The sequence below is a fragment of the Lampetra fluviatilis genome, chromosome 10 (assembly GCF_964198595.1).
Source record: "Lampetra fluviatilis chromosome 10, kcLamFluv1.1, whole genome shotgun sequence".
NCBI classification, from domain to species: Eukaryota; Metazoa; Chordata; class Hyperoartia; order Petromyzontiformes; family Petromyzontidae; genus Lampetra; species Lampetra fluviatilis.
In genome coordinates, this window is record NC_136284.1 from 1,924,320 (window position 1) to 1,942,309 (window position 17,990).

Sequence of the window (17,990 nt, forward strand, 5' to 3'; positions counted from 1 at the left end):
TCGATATTACGTTGTTGCCATGTTTAACATGGTTATTTAAAACGTATTTTTTGCAAATAAAATTAAATATGTGCCTCTTTCAATATTATTCGTGACTGTTTGAACTTAAAAAAACACATTAAACGAGAATAACGTTCTGATTTAGAGCCGTTCACTCACAGCCCCATGGCGCGCTCCACTCGCCGACAGAGCCGTGATGACATCGCTGGCGTCCATCTCCACAGGACTTGGTGGATCATGCGGTTTCGTGAGACTCCCAACCTGTCAAAAGCAGCAAGTGGTTTCGCTAACCCGTTTGTGCGGACTATTAAATGCACCCCCCCCCCCTCGTACGTGCGGTGGATATCATTCGTGAGACTACAGTTCCTTTACACACTCAGAGAAAATCTACTTCTTTAAAACAGGAATTGGCACTACTGGAATGAGCATTCCACTGCAGGGCTCTGCTGGGAAGTCTCGACACCCACTGTGGCTTCTCTGGATTAGTTTCCGTCACCAACGCTCACCTTTAAGCGTCTCCCTGAGTGTCACTGGACATCTCCCCCGTGCCTGGTGTTGGTGCCCCGTGCATTGCCGCACGTGCGGCACCCGCCAGAGACGCGGCGGTACCATTCAGACGACACGCAGATCCCAACTGTGATTGATGATTGGTGATGAATGACGACTGATGGATGATCGAATAGGATTGATGATCGATGGTGAATGACGACACAATTATTTGTGATAACGACGATGCTCATTGACACTTATGACAATAAGTAAATTAACATTTCATAAGAACGGTTGTTATGGTTTATGATAATGATGGTGACCCAGATTCGAGTTTATTTGTTTAACCAGGTGAGCACTCAGGAGATCAGGATCGTCTGTTTGGCAAGGTTGACCATTTATAAGCGACCGGATCGATCATGACTATGGATGGTGTTGCTGCAGCCAGCATCCTGCTGCTGATGTACGATTATTACTGCCTTATAAATAAAATTATATAGGCGACGTTTCAGGCAATGCCCCTTCTTCATGGCACATACATCATCGCCCCTTATTCAAAGCACATTTGTTTGCTGTGAAGAATGACTTTCTTTAAACGTCGCCTATTGTTTACTTTTCTATTAAAAGCAATGTTCTTGACGATTGTGTTGATATTTTGTTATTCATGTTTATGCACCAATGCCAACGCAGCAGTACAGCCCCACCACATAATGTGCACAGTGATGAATGATCATTATTAAGAACCAACTGGCAAGGAGCCAGCCCCGCAACAGCCTGCCACGCGACGGCGACTCATCACCACCACCACCGCCCCAGCCTCACTCATCCCGCATCCACGTGGCGCTCGGAGCCACCGCCGTGGCTCAACTCCCACAAACTCTCACGAGCGAGCGAGCGAGGCGGGGCTCGAACGCATTGGCTCGGGGTCTCCTGGGCGGAGCCGGGGTGACACTCTCCAGCCCCTCTCCTTCCCTCTCCTTCTGCCTCTCTCTTCTCCCCCTCTCTCTCTTTGCCTCGGCCAGCGCCACGTCCTACACACGGAAGCGATGTTGCTGCTGCTGCTGCCCTCCCGGGCGCTGCTGGGCAGCCTGCTGCTGCTCGGTCTGCTGGGTCTGGTTGCGGGGACCGACCCGGCCGAGCTGCTCGTGGAAGTGGTGGTAGGCACCGCGCGGGGGGGGGGGGAGATGCGCGCGGAATGAATGAGGATGGGAGGGGGGCGCGTGGCATCGCGGCGTCAAGAAGCCTTCCGTAGACGGTGACAGAGCATCGCCGTGTATCTCTAGCGCGCCTTTAAGTCTTGACTGTTAATAGCTCTCTTGTCTCGTGACTCGCCCCCTGCCATGGGAATGTGGAATGCCCATTGCCGGCTGTGGGTTGTTCAAATATGGGACGAGACGGATTCGCGAGGAGCCTTAGCGTGTTACAATATGTCAACGCTGTTGGCGGGACGTGATGCGGAGTTGTGTACTCGATGGAAAAGAAAAAGACTTTCGAAAAGTTTTCTCTTGGACCTCGTCTCTCTGAGTTCCACGTTTGATTCGTCCGTGGAGTGAGCGGGGCGATGTGACCCCGGGCCGCGTGTGACCCCACGCCTGGTGGGTGATGGCCATCCTCGCACTCAATGGGAAAGGGGTCGTGGTGTTTTTGAGTCCCACTTGTTCAGTCGATTACTTTCGCAACAACAGTCTCGTCTCTTCCGCCTTGGGTTGCCCGCATTTGTTAAAACGGGGCAAAGTGTGGCCCCCTTAAGTCTGCCAGCCTTTCTGCGATCTGTCCACACTGACAATGGGCCGTTACTTGAAACGTCAGCATAATGCGTGTTCTAAGGTCACGGGTAAACGAAGAATTCCGTTTCTTAGTTCAACGTGTGCCCACAATTCTAGTTGCATATGTTTCTATTTGCATTATTACAATAAGTTAATCTCGCACCTCTACCGAGTTACGTTTAATGCACTCTCTCGGCCATTGCTGTGAAACTCGTTGAGAGATGTGTGCGTTTAACTGCTTCGTGCGTAAAAGTGGTTAAATGCCAGCATTCTTAAAATGGTGCAACATACACGATATTTCAGCTTACAACTGAATTACTAAGATCAATACTCAATGTTATTTTATGACAAACTGCATCCAACACTGGTTAATGTTAACAAAGAATAACTTCTCCCTTTAGATATACAGTATATGAATTAATACGCCGTGGCCTTAAAATAAACAACACAGGTAATCGGCGACGTTTCGGCCAATGGCCCTTCGTCATTGCACAAGTACCTTCGTAATAGATGCATTGTTAATAACCAATCAACTTGGCTTGTGTACCGGTGGTCTATGGCGAGTGAGTGGAGAGGTTCTGTAGGAAATGATGGAAGGAGTTTGGTCCGAGCAGTTGGAACGCACGTGGCTTTGTTGCACACGCGTCAGCACATCTGCACAGACGCACCCACGCGCACGCAATTGGGGGACGGTGCAGTTTTGAAAACGCAGAGACGCTGAGGCTGTCGTGGATGAATATCAATCACGGCGTTAATTAGTCATTTCCACGCGAGCCCATTCTACGTGCCAGAAATGAAAGTGGTTTACACTGCGATACCATCCAATTTGGATTGAAAGCGCGTCCAAATGTGACCGCATCACGACGATGTACGAGAAACGTTGCGCGTGATTGTTGTTTGGAGACGAGAGGGGACCGGGGGAGGGGTGTGCGGTGACATATGGACCCGAACAGAGGCAGAGAGTTGACACCACATCAAACCGATGAGACAAAAAAACATTTTACATACACAATCAGGTTTCATTCATTTAGATGTCACGACGTTGCGAGCAATAACCCACTTCAAACAGGCGGGGGCTTTAAACCATTCTGATGAAAAACTTTGCCTAAATAAGTTATTGTAAACAGAGGACTGTCGGCTGGTGTCGTGGAATTGGCTCGTCGTTGTTTGTAAACTCGTGTCGCAGGGCGCCACGTGGGGATATTTGACGATGTTTATTTGACCGGGTGAGACCCACTGAGCAGTGGAGCTCTTTGTCAGACGCGACCTGGCCACATGTTACATCTCAAAACCAAGTTGCTTATCGTGCGGAACTTTAAAGCAGCCAGATACTCTAAAGGCGTTTATAATTGTGGAGGGAAAACCTGGAGGAGCCGGAGCAAAATCCATGCGACCACGGGAAGAGCATGCAAACTTCTAAATATAGAGCAGGCGTCAGGGTTGGAATCGAACCCACAACCTCCTGTATACCAGGCGAGGTAGTTAACATCTCGCCACCGCGGCCAATGTAAGCGTCAGCCTGCGTATGTTGCGCTGTGCAAAGCTCTCCGATGCGTTTTCAAGTTTGTACCTCGTCATTCGCGTTCGACGTTTCGCTCCGGGCACATCGTAGCATGAGTGACCGCATTTGCCCCCCCCACCCCCCCACGCGTTCAGCACAAGCCCGAGGAGTGCGTGGAGCTGTCGGCCCAGGGAGACACGCTGCACGTGCACTACACGGTGAGAGCCGCAGGTGGCACGGTCACACGGCCGTGTCTGGGGACGTGGATGTGTGTGCGTGTGTCCTGTGTCAGCCTCTGTGTTGGTGTGTGTGCGGGGGGTTGAGTGGGTAGGGGTTTGTTTGTGTAAGTGCTGGATTTGGGTGTGTGGGGGGTTGTATATGCTGGGTTGGTGAGTGGAGACAGCGGCACTGGGGAGACAAAGGCGGCCGGGCGTGGTACTGGCCACCCACATCCTCGTGTGCCGGTCCGGCCTTCATTGGTGCTCGCTAACAGCACTTGCCCCAAAGGTCTGTCCTTGTTATGGTCCATGTTATGGTCCATGTTATGGTCCTTGTTATACGGAACTCCCGCTCATGGCGAACACCAGTGACGATGATCTAAATCGGTTATGGGCCTCCCCTCGGTCGACTCGGCCTCAAATAGGTACCTGGTGCGATGTATAAACATTGCCACTGGAGATACAAAGGCGGCCGCGCGTGGTGCTGGCCACCCACCCCGACGTGTGCCTTGCCGACCTTAATAGGTGCTCACTAACATCACTTTCCCCATGCCTGTTAAGGCTATACGGGGGATCATTGTGTGCTGTACGTATGTTTACGAGTGTGTGTAAGTGGGTGTGTGCTGTATGTTTATTACACCCGTGCGTGTGCGTTGCCTGATGGCGGATAAGTCTCGGTAGGCATCTGTTGAGCGTGCCTGGGTGGCCACAAGGTGTACACGTGTCCTCTCGAGAGAATCATGACGTGGCTTATTGATGCTGCGTGGGTTAGGCTGGGAGGGGGAGGATGGGAGGGGGTGGGATATTGGACTAAAGCCTAAACTGGACGAAGCAAACACACGCTAGCATCATCGCAGTGTTTTAACATGATTCTAATACACGCACTCTTGCCCATACCCAGACGCTTGAATGTAAGTTGCAAGAGTTTACGTGTGGACAACTCGCCCATGGCACCGCCATACCTATTAGCATTTGGGAGAGCGGTTCATTATTGAGTTCGAATTTAAGTCTTGTGGGCTTGATTTCATATTGGTGGCTTTTAAAATTCAATGCAGTTGACGTGATTAAAGTCCCCCACAGTCATGTTTTATAATGTCCGCAAGCTACTACAAAAACCCGAATGTGAACCTAACCAGGATGGTTCATCCAGCTGCATGCACTGGACAAAGAGCAGTCTATTTCTTATTATTATTATTGATTAGGATTGCCACCCTGTGCCACCATCATCTACTGACATTGGCACAATTCTCCAATCAGTACTGGGCCTGGCACGCTAAAGGTGGATTGACATATGCACGTGTGTACATGCACATTGCACGAACAGCCCTTTGTGAATGGATGCACTGCTGGATGAGGCCCTGCCTGCACGGTGTGGGCCGTGGAGGATGCGCCACCATGCATCGTTCACGACGCTGTTCAGTGGCGATGGTGTCGGCGGGGGAGCATAGACGCGAGCGCATAGAAGTACAGTGCAACAATGGATTTTGCTGGTTAGTGAGCCTAGAGAGTCAGGGTTTGTGAGACGAGCGCGAGTGCCACGTGGCGCCTGTAGAAGAGGCGGGCTTGCGGCTGGACCCATAGCGTGAGCGAGCGAGTGAACGAGCGTGCCGTGGACCGTGGCGCACAGGGTCGGCTCAACGACGGCTCCGTCTTCGACACGTCAGCCATGCGGGACCCCCTGCAGGTGGAGCTCGGCAAGAAGCAAGTGATTCCAGGTGAGAGCGGCATGGATGGGTGGCAAGAGGACTGCATGACACACACACGCACACACAAATAATAAAGATCCCCCCGGATAGCCTTAACAGACTTGGGGCAATTGTTGTTAGCGAGCACCTATGAAGGCCGGCACGGTACACGAGGGGGTGGGTGACGAACACCACGCCCGGACCCGTTGATGATGTTTGCACACCACACCATGTACTCATTTGAGACTGAGCCGACCTAGGAGAGGCCCAAGACCGGTTCAGATATTCATCACTGATCTTTGTCGTGAGCAGAAATCGAACTTGAGTTGTTGAATCGTAGCAGGTTCCACTGTTTGTTCATTTCGCGATACATCCATTGTCCAAGCTGTGTGCTGCGGCCAGCTCTTCTCGCCGTGCTTTGTTGGGCAGATCCTGTTGTATTGACCTCCAAGGTCTCTCTAATCCAGTGGTTCTTCTTAACCTGGGGGGGGTGCACGCACGCCCTGGGGTGCGAGATGCCCTTTCTGGGAGTGCGAGACATGGCCAGATTTATTTCGAAGGTAAATCATTGAAAACATAAATCAAGCACGGGAACATAAGTACAACTACCTTGTTTCATCAAACCGAGGTATTTATTAACGTAACTTTATTTTATTACTATTGAGAATCAAAGGGGTGCAGACTGCAGTAAAGGTTAAGAACCACTGCTCTGATCGGAGCCCCCGAGTGTTTTCCGAGGCATTTTCTTCGTTAAATAATTTCAATCCACTTGGAAACAGGCCCCACGGGTGTGTGAGGAGTGATCGTGTTTCCTTCTGAGTTTGTGTAGTGTGTACGATACGGCAGGGCTTACTTTCAGCCAAGTCCATGCTGATCGGTGACCAGGAGAAATACTTCCACACCCGGTTATATACCACGTCCAGTATTACCTTTCACTATTCACTGCGGCTAATAGTCACCTGCCTGCACACCAGTTTACCAGCGGCAGAGACACTTCTCAGTGAAACAATATCATTTCTGGCCACACGTGTAGTTTTAGAAAAAAAATTGAACTTATAAATGTACTAAATGCACGTTTTTTTACAGTGGGTGTTTTACCAGCTTATGCCGCTTAGGGGGCGCACATTAACGAGCGAGCACGATCCAAACGCCGGCATTCTCCCTCAACACCCCCGGCCCTCGACGGCGGTGCGACAGCGCTGCCGTTAACTTGGCAGCTTTGGAGGAACGTTCGGCTTAAAAACAGATATTGAGCCACGTGTTAAATCAGACAAGTGAGCAATGTGTGCATTATCGAATTATGCGTTTGTAATGAGCACACGAAGAAGAAAAATGGAACAGCTTACAATCTGTGCTGAGGAAGAAGTTTTGTGGCTGCTGGGGGCATGATTAACGAGGTGTTTTGTTTTGCTCCTACCAGGATGGGAGCAGGGCTTGCTCGGCATGTGTGTTGGGTAAGTCCCATGACAACAGAGAGAGCTCCTCTCGATCTTACGCTTAGCCTCACACAAACCAGCGAGGGAGGTGAGCGAGCTGCTCTGGGTTTATTGTGAGATATACAATGTAGGTTATGGCTTACTAAACTATTTTTATTGTATTGATGGGACCTTTTTGCCAGTATGCAAGATAATGTTTTGTCACAAGTATGTGCGGTTAATGCAGACTTGATGGCTTGCAAAAGTTAGCGATTTGGCGTTTGAAAATTGTAACACCTGTTTTATTGCCAGAAAGGGTAAATACCTATTCTTATTTTCCAGGTAAGGCCCACTGAGCTTTTCAGATATTTTTGAGAAATGATAGCTCAACCAAAATAGCTTATGTGGAAATGTCTAGCAGACAAATACTCTAAGCACACGTTTCTAAATGTGGAGGGAAAAACTGGAGGACCCAGAGAAAACCCACGTGTCCATGCAGAGAGAATGCAAACTCCAAATATACAGAAATCAGCGATCGAACCCACGACCTCCTGTATACCAGGTGAGATAGTTGACATCTCGCCAACGTGGCGCCCCCATTGCCGAGGCAAAAGTGGAGCTTTCAGCCCAGAAATACGAGCGCGACCCTCATTTTCACAGCACTGACGCGAAAACATCGCGTGTGTAAACTGTACCAGTTTGCTCACACCAAATCGAATGGCTGTCCCGTAGTATGGCGAGTGGTGGTGCAGCGGTGAGCATGTGCCATGCTGGCTTTCAAAAATGCTCGCTAACAACACTTGTCCCAACAATCTGTGAAGGCTATACCGGGGAATCTTTGTCTTTGTAATAAATGCACACATTTGTGTATTTATTTACATATGCACGTATACATCGCTAGTGAGATTGTTGTTGGGTTTTGCTATGGGCTATAGCGTCACACTCCAAAGGAGGCAAATACCTTAGTTCACTTAACATTTATTATTATTTATGTTGGAGGAAAGTGGAGAAACCCCAGGCATACGAGGAGGCAACACTATCCCGTACAGATGGGAGAGATTAGCCCGCACTTTGCTGTTACCACCTCCTGGCGAGCCAGGGTATGTGACACCTCCTCGACGCCCATGGGAAGGGAGTTTCACAACATCCGTGTGTGATCCACCAACCCTCGCTGCTGCCTCCACACAGTGCTGGATCACAGGAAGCCACATGCATAGCCACCGCCTGGCTGAGACAACCAACTCGCTAGACTGGAGAGCCTACATTTTTAAGTATTTAGCATATAACTTTAGGAATTTTACGACTTTAGGCCAAGTTAAATCAACTTCGAGGCCATAATTTTTCGGTGTCTAAATGCTCAACGTTATTTTGCATGTCTGTCCAGTAATCGTGATCGACTGAATTCTAGCTGTGCCAAAATGTCATCCCTTTAGCCCTTCACGAACATCATGAGAATTTACATCGGTCACGCACAATGAACAACGCGGGCGTTGCGTTGATCTGCACCCCTATCTCGTCAAGTTTCTCGAGCTAAGCAGGCTTGACCCTGGGTCGTGTTTGGATGGGCGACCACCAGTGTTGCCCAGCAGGTTGTTAAAGAGGTGGCTGTAGGGGGACTAATGTAGGCTGCGTGGTGGCCAGTGCAGCAACATCTATTGTTCTACATGTGGTTGTATGCTCCCGACCAGCGCTGACCAGAGTGGCGAAGTATGGTCAAATAACCCCCGTGACCGGCGCAGTGTGGGGTAAGCCCTGGTCCAGGCGGTGGATTGACACGTGGCTGTTTGCGTGTTGTCGTCTAAAGGGAGAAGAGGAAGCTCGTGATTCCGCCTCACCTGGCGTACGGCAAGAGGGGCGCTCCTCCCAGCATCCCAGGTAACGGCGGGGCTGAGGGCAGCACCGGGCCCGGCTCCCACGCTGGCCCCCTTGGCGTCACCGTTGGGACCTCGCCGATATCTCTACCCTCCCGGCAGATCCCACAGTTGCTCCACAGTAGACACGCAGCAAACCTCCTCCATGACCTGCCCCGACAGTCTCCACCACCATCTGCCCTCAGGTCTTTCCCTTGGTCGCCAGATTCAGCCACCAAGGGGAAGAAGCCCACCAGAGTTTGAGGCTTCAGTAATGTAACACACCTTCAAAGTGATGCTGTCCAGCCATATTATGATAGATGGGTGACATTAGCCCGGCTACACTGCTCTGCACTGTATTCCTTACATTAATACACATGCTGGACTACACTTCCATTTTAACAACTTGATGTGTCAGCATCACCACAGTGGCAGGGCTTGGCCTCCACTTGAAGGTCCGTGTTTCTCAATAACGAATTCACGAGAGCTTGTTTTTCTGCGCTGAGTCTTCAAGTTTCATTCCTGGCCTCACACCATCAGTGGCCTTTGTTTGCAAGCTCTTAAAAAACACGAATATAGCATTTCCACATGAATATATACATAGGCAATATGATAGTGTGGATGTTCGAGCAATCACATCTGGGTTAAATCCCCCCCGTGGCACGGACGGGGATGAGCATCTGCGATGGGCTCTGTGCAGCATACGTACCGCATCAACGTACTGTATTAATGTATTGTATTAATGTATTGTATTAACGTACAGTACAATATTAATGTATTGTATTAACGTACAGTACTGTATCAATGTATTGTATTCACGTACAGTACTGTATCAATGCATTGTATTAACGTACAGTACTGTATCAATGTATTGTATTCACGTGCACATGATACGGAACGGTGGAGTGGGGGGGGGTGAATCTCGCAGGTGGAGTGGGGGGGGGTGAATATCGTAGGTGGAGTGGGGGGGGGTGAATCTCGCAGGTGGAGTGGGGGGGGTGAATCTAGCAGGTGGAGTGGGGGGGGTGAATCTAGCAGGTGGAGTGGGGGGGGGGTGAATCTCGCAGGTGGAGTGGGGGGGGGGGGGTGAATATCGTAGGTGGAGTGGGGGGTGAATCTCGCAGGTGGAGTGGGGGGGGGTGGGGGTGAATCTAGCAGGTGGAGTGGGGGGGTGGGGGGGTGAATATCGTAGGTGGAGTGGGGGGTGAATCTCGCAGGTGGAGTGGGGGGGGGTGGTGAATCTCGCAGGTGGAGTGGGGGGGTGGGGGGTGAATATCGTAGGTGGAGTGGGGGGGGTGGGGGGGGGGGTGAATCTAGCAGGTGGAGTGGGGGGGGTGAATATCGTAGGTGGAGTGGGGGGGGGTGAATATCGTAGGTGGAGTGGGGGGGGGTGGGGGGGATGAATATCGCAGGTGGAGTGGGGGGGGGGTGAATCTAGCAGGTGGAGTGGGGGGGGGGTGAATATCGTAGGTGGAGTGGGGGGGGGGTGAATATCGTAGGTGGAGTGGGGGGGGGGGGAGTGAATCTCGCAGGTGGAGTGGGGGGGGGGGGTGAATCTAGCAGGTGGAGTGGGGGGGGTGAATCTCGTAGGTGGAGTGGGGGGGTGAATATCGTAGGTGGAGTGGGTGGGGTGGGGGGGTGAATATCGTAGGTGGAGTGGGGGGGGGTGGGGGGGGTGAATCTCGTAGGTGGAGTGGGGGGGTGGGGGGGGTGAATCTCGCAGGTGGAGTGGGGGGGTGAATATCGTACGTGGAGTGGGTGGGGTGGGGGGGTGAATATCGTAGGTGGAGTGGGGGGGGGGGGGTGAATATCGTAGGTGGAGTGGGGGGGGGGGTGAATATCGTAGGTGGAGTGGGTGGGGTGGGGGTGGGGGGGTGAATATCGTAGGTGGAGTGGGGGGGGGGGGGTGGGGGGGTGAATATCGTAGGTGGAGTGGGGGGGGGTGGAGGGGGTGAATATCGTAGGTGGAGTTGGGGGGGGGGTGGAGGGGGTGAATATCGTAGGTGGAGTGGGGGGGGGGTGGGGGGGTGAATATCGTAGGTGGAGTGGGTGGGGTGGGGGGTGAATATCGTAGGTGGAGTAGGGGGGGTGAATATCGTAGGTGGAGTGGGGGGGGGGGGGGTGGGAGGGGGTGAATATCGTAGGTGGAGTGGGGGGGGGTGGGGGGGGTGAATATCGTAGGTGGAGTGGGGGGGGTGAATATCGTAGGTGGAGTGGGGGGGGGTGGGGGGGTGAATATCGTAGGTGGAGTGGGGGGGGTGAATATCGTAGGTGGAGTGGGGGGGGGGTGGGGGGGGTGAATATCGTAGGTGGAGTGGGGGGGGGTGGGGGGGGGGTGAATATCGTAGGTGGAGTGGGGGGGTGAATATCGTAGGTGGAGTGGGGGGGGGTGGGGGGGGGTGAATATCGTAGGTGGAGTGGGGGGGGTGGGGGGGGGGTGAATATCGTAGGTGGAGTGGGGGGGGGTGGGGGGGTGAATCTCGTAGGTGGAGTGTGGAGGGGGTGGGGGGGGGTGAATATCGTAGGTGGAGTGGGGGGGGTGGGGGGGTGAATCTCGTAGGTGGAGTGGGGGGGGGGGTGGGGGGGGTGAATATCGCAGGTGGAGTGGGGGGGGGGTGGTGAATCTAGCAGGTGGAGTGGGGGGGGGGGTGAGTCTCGCAGGTGGAGTGGGGGGGGGTGAATATCGTAGGTTGAGTGGGGGGGGGGTGAATATCGTAGGTGGAGTGGGGGGGGGTGGTGAATCTAGCAGGTGGAGTGGGGGGGGGTGAATCTCGCAGGTGGAGTGGGGGGGGGGGTGAATATCGTAGGTTGAGTGGGGGGGGTGGGGGGGTGAATATCGTAGGTGGAGTGGGGGGGGGGTGGTGAATCTAGCAGGTGGAGTGGGGGGGGGGGTGAGTCTCGCAGGTGGAGTGGGGGGGGGTGGATATTGCAGGTGGAGTGGGGGTGGATATTGCAGGTGATGTGGGGTGATGTCACCCAAGATGAATTGTCGTGCACGGATACTCTGCTTTTCCATGGGCGGTGAAAGGGGAAAAAAACATGTAACACGATTGTTGTTCCTGGGTAGTGTTATTTTTTAATTGCTTATGACACAAATGCATACGCTTTCTCATTGAAAATAGGTACGTTTCAAAATATCACTCTCCTGGTCACAAAAGCAAAGTTTGGGGGAATAATAGCCATTTTCTGTACTTTTGAGGTATAAGCAATTAGGAAATAACACTACCCAGGAATAAAATTAGTTTTTTGTTACACAGTGTTGTAATTGGGGATACGATTATGAATTTCTCAATGAATCCCTCTTATATGCAAAAAAAACGTGTGTTAATGCATCATCCCAAAGTGCATGCCTGGATATAGGGTCGGTCAATGGGGTTTGCTGTATCGTATCATGAAAAATTCCGTTGTCGAAACCCCAGTGACCACACTTGTCAGGATACGACAGCCATGATACATCGGGAAGACTGCACAGCATGTGCATTCATGTCTGCAGAACAGGGTAGGCAAGAGACCAAAGTTGTCATGGTCGTGGAGTAGCTTGTCATCGGACAGATGGCTTTCGCTATGCAGCAATGATGCACACTTAACAGCTCATCACACGGCCGTATGCGGTAGGGGCATATAAGGAGGATGCCGAGCATGCGAATAAACATTCTGCAAATGCGAATAAAAATAAGCCATCGCGTGGCAGAGCGAGCAAAAAGCAGCAGATGGCGTGAACATTGCATGCGCGAGGAGCATCTACCCGATTTTACATTGCATGGGGCTGTGAGTGAAAGCAGGAGGGAGGTGTGGGGGGGTAGAGGTGGAGTGGGGGGCTGCGTGAGGCGAAGGTGGAAAGGGGAGGAACGTAAAACCAGCGTGATGGTTAAATCCCATTCACGGTCGTGATGATTCGCTGGACCGATTTGCATGTCTTGAAGCTACCGGATCTCATCAATTTTAATGAGGATCTTTACGAGGATTCTGTGGATCTGCAAGCATTTCAGTGGTGGCATTTAAGTAGGCACGCGTTTATTAAACCCAGCGCCTGTCAAACCCGGCGCAGCAAGGGAATGCTCAGAATATCAATGTGCTCCGGTGATTAAGCTTGAAATATTTAGGCGGCTTGATGGGAAAAGTGGCCATACAATGAAACTGCTCGAGGGCCATTTTTCAACTTTCATTACACACGCGGCGCACGCACGCACGCACTGACACACGCACGCACGCACTGACACACGCACGCACGCACTGACACACGCACGCACGCGCGCCGTGACACGTACGCACGCGCCCACACGGCGTCACACGTACGCAGCCTGGCTTGGCAGTCAGGACCGAGCGATGAGGCAAAGCATACACACGACGCCTCCGCCAACGTGCGTGCACATGCACATCTTCACACCCGCAGAGCACGCTGCTTCATTTCACGTGCGGTGCGCAGGAGCCGATGCTCGCTGCGGCGGATGCACACGGACGCGGCGGGTGTGCGGAGTTAGCCGAGTCGGTGATAATGTATGCTAAGCCTCGCTTATCAGCATGGCCAACACGCCGGCCCGATATCAGCGAGAGACGCAGTGGTGCTCACCGCTCGCATTAATCTCTGGTGATGCGTGCGAGACAGACGCAGCGTGCGTGCGCTGCTTCTGTACGCGTGCACACACGTGCATTCACACGTACATGCAATTCCCTTTTTCCTGTCCAGCACGGTTCTTTGGTTGTTTTCTATGTGTATGCCCTCATTACCTCCCCTCTGCTCTCTTACGCACGACCAAAATAAACCACCCAATCACACGCTGCGGCAGCTCTGGGCTCTTTTTTTGTAATCACTTATGTGTCCATTTTAATTTAGCTGCAGAGGCACAGGCGGATTGCAACACAGGTGACGTAACGGAGATCGTTTGAATCGGAGGTTGTCCGTGTGGGTGTTCCTTCATGCGTTGGGGCACGCTGCCGGCGATGGTGATTGATGATGTGGCACGGTTGACGGAAATCAAGTGTGTTTTATTACTCACGCTCTGCACCGTAACCCCTAACCTTCTCGACGTGTCATCTCTTCATCGCGTTTCCGTATCTTCATCCCGATGCGCTCACTCTCCTCCTTCTCCTCGTTGCCTTCCCCCACCGCTTGTGACTCGGTGCCCGCCGGGCACGGCCAGCGGACGCCGTGCTCACGTTCGAGACGGAGCTTGTGTCGCTGCGTCACAAGGAGACGTGGGAGCGGGCACTGGAGACGGCGCTGCCCTTCGTTTACGTGGGCCTGGTGCCGGGGTTGCTGTGCCTGCTGGCGTACTACCTGTACCGCAAGGCGTCCACCCCGCGTGCCTCCCGCAAGAAGGAGCGCAAGAACAAGAAGAAGTGATCCCGACAGAAAAGCACCGAGCTCGCAAACACGCGCCGCGGGGGGAGGATGAATAATTTGTCCGTTGCTCGCGCACGCGCGCCACAGCGGCTTTGCCACTTCTCATCTTGGGCTCCCAGCGATGTGTTTTGTCTTTTTTTAATTAGGGACGGATCAATCCTGTGCGGTGTGTGTTGAGAAATCGCGAACAATTTACAGGGTGTTTGAAAATTATGGACCCGATTTGAAATCGCTATATCTCTGCAACCACGAACTGCCCATGAATGAAACTCTTACCACTTGAAAGGGCGGGGCATAGAGTTGCAATTGATTACGGATAGATGCCTCTCCCAGCGCACAAACAGCCCCTAGCCTCAGTCATTCGCAAGACGCGCTGCCTCAACGTTGGATGGGTCGCACGGGACCCCGAGACTTGGCGCTACACTCTTGGCCCCCAAGATCCCCAGACATCATCACACCCTGCGACTTTTTCTTGTGGGGATACGTCAAAGACCGTGTTTTTGTGCCACCATTAGCGACTCATGTGGATGACCTCAAAAACAGAATCACGGCAGCGGTGACTTCAGTGAAAGAAGACACTTTGAGAGGCGTTTGGGTCTAATTCAACTATCGTCTCGATGTTGTCCGTACAGCAGGTGGAGGGCACATAGGGCATTTATAAAATGGTTAGTAAAAGTTGATAACTCATTAAACCGTTTGTAACTTTTTGTGTAATTGTAACATGTTGCCATCGACAAATATACTGCCTTGAAATTGGGTCCATCTTTTTAAAACCCCATGTATTACAACATAATAGCACAAAACAAATATTCTCAAAATTATATTGCAATTCAAAAGCCTGTTCAATGTTTCCGTTTGTGCTGTGGTCGATTCTGTGGCCTTGTAAACTCAAAAGGATGGCAGCTCTTCTGCATCTGGCGGAACATATACGCAGCTTGAACGGAGACGTCGCATGAACACTCGGAATTCCGCTGCTGTATTTCTATTTATGGTTTGACTCGGAATTGGAATAATCGATCGCACCTATCGGGAAATCGACTGGCGCTGTGCGTTGCAATAATGTAAAAAAAAACTTGTTTTTATAAAATAGGCAGACAACTGGCTCAACAAAAAAGCTCTGCGACCTACGCGTAGCCGGGATTGTCACTTGGGAGTGGGCGTCCAACAGCAGAGCCACGGGCGTAACAACGTAGAGAACCTGTGTATTGTGCGTGGAAGGGCCCTTCGAGTCTTCAGCAGGGATCTTGCAAAATAAAATGCGTCGGTGGAGCTTCCGTCCCGCTGTGTTCTGTTTCACTTGAGCTCTCTCTCGCACGTCAAATGCCTCCCGTATGTGCTAAGCGGTTGTGGCACCGCCATCATCGGCTATGATCTATCCACTGCTGGATAAAGGTCTCCCCAAGCCATCACCGTCTCAGTCTCGCATTGCAATAATCCATATGGCTGCTGCAAACGAGGCAATTATGGGGTGCCATGGTGGTGAGATGTTAACTACCTCGCCTGGTATACAGGAGGTCGTGGGTTCGATCCCGACGCTGACGCCTGCTGCTGTATATTTGCATGTTTTCCCTATGGTCGTGTGGATTTTTCTCCGGGTCCTCCACCTTTAGAAACGTGCATTTAGATTTGTGGCCAAGTCGCTTCTAAAAAAAAAGGAGCTCGATAGCTCCCGTTGTGGGTGTGTTGCTCATCCCGGGTGCGTCCCTCCCGTGTCGGGGCCACCGGCGCATCCCAGACCCCGGGGAGCCGTGCGTCGCCGTGCCGGGCGCGATCGCCCGCCGGCCATCAAAAACCCTGCCCGCCCCGCCTTTTGGACACCTTTACGAACGTACACCGCGAAGCAACGTTTATAGAGAGCTAGGTGGTTTAATCTGTACATCCACTTCATTACAGTACAAAACGGTTCCCAAAAGCGACCATGCAGAGTTGACACATTGCGCGCATCGTGGCCCCCGGGGTTCAGTGGCTCAAAGTGGCATCATCGGCTCGTAACACTGTGCTGCTGCTGCTTGCCCAGGGGGTTCGCACCGCACGCCGGCGTTCGTACAAAACAAACAAAAACACCCCGTGGACCGTGGACATGTCCTCGGAACGGCGTTCTGCGGGTGCGGACGGCTGCTGGTTGCGCGGGCCGGACGACTCGGAGCTGCGGAGCGCCGGGAACCTTGCGGCCTCGGCGATGCTCGCCGCGCGTGGACCGGCGATGCCCTTTTGAGGAAAAGACGCGCGCGCAAAGTCGTCCCGCGGACACAAGGAGGACCTTGGGCAAATATTGCTGTGGGCACGCGCTACCTTCGTCGCCGGCTTCTCCTCCAATCGGTCCGGGCAAGCGGCGCGTTGGCACCACCGTGTGGACGCAAAGAGTAAGCGCGTCGGTGAGCTCAGGTGAGCTCAGGTGCGCTCAGGTGAGATCAGGTGAGCTCAGGTGAGATCAGGTGAGTGTCGCGCATTGCCGTGAAGTGACCCCCCCCCACCGCCCCTTCCACGATTGATTCGGTTATCGGTTCACAGGTGCCACGCGCCAAGCAATTGGGCGGGCGTGGATCCTTCGCAGATTGAAGCCACCTTGATGATGAGCGCGGCACGAGGGAGACGTCTTCCCTGCCGAGCTTATTAATGTCGCCCGACATTAGGGTATGTTTTGAATCGTTACAAATATATAAAAGCTCGTTGTGAGATCTCGGCTCCCGGCGCAGTGTCTCGTGGCCGTGAGTTACCCCGCTGACGGATTGCGCGCGCGTGTATGTGAAAATGTTGCTGCGGTTATCCTACAAATGATCCCTTTTACAAAAAAACATATCCGGTGGAAATATTGCATTTTTAAATGCGCTTCTGGTGCCTCGTGGATGTAGAAAATAACTGCAGGTAAAAGTGGCTGAAAACACTGCGATTGCCCCCTCGTGAAGAGCAATTCAACAACTCACGACGGTGGCGGCGGCGGCCTCTCAAACACAACGCTCGAAACCCTCTTCAAGAAGACGCGAACAACATCAACGGAACCTCCCCCCCCCCCCTGGTCGTTTTGATTCGAGACTTACCGACGCAAAAATAAACAGTGATTGGGGGTAAATGAAGGAATAAATAAATAAATAGCCACCATGAGCGCGGTCTCTTCTGTGCCCGTGCCAAAAAACGCCTGGAGCAAAAGTTCGACGAGTTCCCCTTTGTCCAGGTTCAAGTCCCATCCCCGGGGGGGGGGGGGGGCGGCGGGGGGGGGGGGGTTCAGGAGGCATCCTTCAAAGTCGTCTGCTCGTGGCTTTTCTTCACTCGCTCGCTTAACCCCCCCACCCCGCCCCGCGCCTGGCTACTGTCCCCCCGCCTCCTCCTGCCACTTGGCGCCTCTCACAACCCCGTGACCATGACCTTCAGCGGCGGGGGTCGCGCCTGGACGGCGGCCGTGGCGGCGGCGTGCGCCGGTGCGCGGCTGCAGCAGGCCACCGGGTCCCCCGGGTCGGCGCCCCCCACCGTGGGGAAGTACGCGTGGTGCAGGATGGGCAGCTGGATGGAGAGCCGCCTGTGGCATCTGCGAACAGGTCGGGGCGGCGGGTGGGGGGGGGAGAGGCCGCGTGAGGCTGCGGCATGCGAGGGGTCGGTAGAGGCCGCCGCCTCGAAGCGGAGTGGCCGGGCGAGCTTGAGGAGGAGGAGGTGGAGGTGTGACGGCGCGCACGGGAAGTTGCTTTCTGCTGCCGCGCTTGGCCGGCGAAGGTGCCCCGACCTGACGC

At 53.1% G+C, this 17,990-nt stretch overlaps 2 protein-coding genes across 3 annotated transcripts in view; one reads left to right on the forward strand and one right to left on the reverse strand.

The window, feature by feature from the left end:
• The first annotated feature begins 1,401 nt into the window (after positions 1 to 1,401).
• LOC144934404 (peptidyl-prolyl cis-trans isomerase FKBP11-like) lies at positions 1,402 to 16,329 on the forward strand. Its single transcript, XM_078860124.1, has 6 exons — positions 1,402 to 1,646; positions 3,912 to 3,974; positions 5,602 to 5,689; positions 7,080 to 7,113; positions 8,879 to 8,949; positions 14,066 to 16,329. The coding sequence occupies exons 1-6, from the start codon at positions 1,536 to 1,538 to the stop codon at positions 14,266 to 14,268; spliced, it is 570 nt and encodes a 189-aa protein (XP_078716250.1). The 5' UTR covers positions 1,402 to 1,535; the 3' UTR covers positions 14,269 to 16,329.
• LOC144934403 (gamma-aminobutyric acid type B receptor subunit 2-like) overlaps positions 16,115 to 17,990 on the reverse strand; it is a 69,055-nt gene continuing 67,179 nt past the window's right edge. For both annotated transcript variants that reach the window (XM_078860123.1, XM_078860122.1), the window contains exon 20: positions 16,115 to 17,791. In XM_078860123.1, coding sequence (XP_078716249.1) covers positions 17,611 to 17,791 — 181 coding nt within the window. In that variant the 3' untranslated portion in view covers positions 16,115 to 17,610. The remainder of the gene's footprint in view (positions 17,792 to 17,990) is intronic.